Here is a 683-nt window from a genome sequence, read left to right on the forward strand (position 1 = left end):
TGAACTGTAGTCTCCTTCACTAAACATTTCTAACAGATATAATAGAAACGTGTCTCTTTATTCTTTGGCGTCACCTGGAGTACTATCTGTTGCACTGCACACCTGCTGATTCCCAAGATTCACTGCTATCCTCCAGGTCTTCATTTAAGAGCAGAAGACTACAAGGTAATATTTCTGAAATTTCAAGATGCCTTTGTATTAGGTTGTAAGTCAGATTTTAAAACACCCTGGTAACACTGAGAGTCTTAACACTAACATTCTAAAACAGCTGTGTTATGCTGAATAGTAATATTTTCGATTTTGTATTTGGATTTACGAAAACATCTCTCTGCAGTAATTGGAACCTAAATATTGCAGCATTGGGATTGTGCTTCAGAAGTAAAAAGTGAGCTTGTTGAAAGAGAACAGTTGAAACTAGTCCTGCTTCTATTGCTTAAGTAAAGCTCAAGGAATTCAGGTGTATATTAGGGCTGCGTGAAGCTTTGTCACTGATTCGATTCGGAGGAGGTTTGGCAGCTGAATCTCCAAATCCGACTTGAATTGGGAGACCCATTTAAAGGTCTGAATCGAATCTGAAGCCTCCAAATCGATTCGGAGAGATTCGGAGATTCGGACTGGCTAGAGAGAGGTAGGCATAGCCGGGTGGCTGCAAGTTCTCTCATGGCTTCTCTGGCTGTGCCTGC

At 41.1% G+C, this 683-nt stretch overlaps 1 protein-coding gene across 1 annotated transcript in view; it reads left to right on the forward strand.

Annotated features, from left to right (window-relative positions):
• Positions 1–683, forward strand: part of NUP205 (nucleoporin 205) — a 99,267-nt gene that overhangs the window by 94,350 nt on the left and 4,234 nt on the right. The window contains 1 exon segment of the mRNA XM_006024209.3: positions 37–165. Coding sequence (XP_006024271.2) covers positions 37–165 — 129 coding nt within the window.

Source organism: Alligator sinensis, unplaced genomic scaffold (assembly GCF_000455745.1).
Source record: "Alligator sinensis unplaced genomic scaffold, ASM45574v1 scaffold166_1, whole genome shotgun sequence".
Classification (NCBI taxonomy): Eukaryota; Metazoa; Chordata; order Crocodylia; family Alligatoridae; genus Alligator; species Alligator sinensis.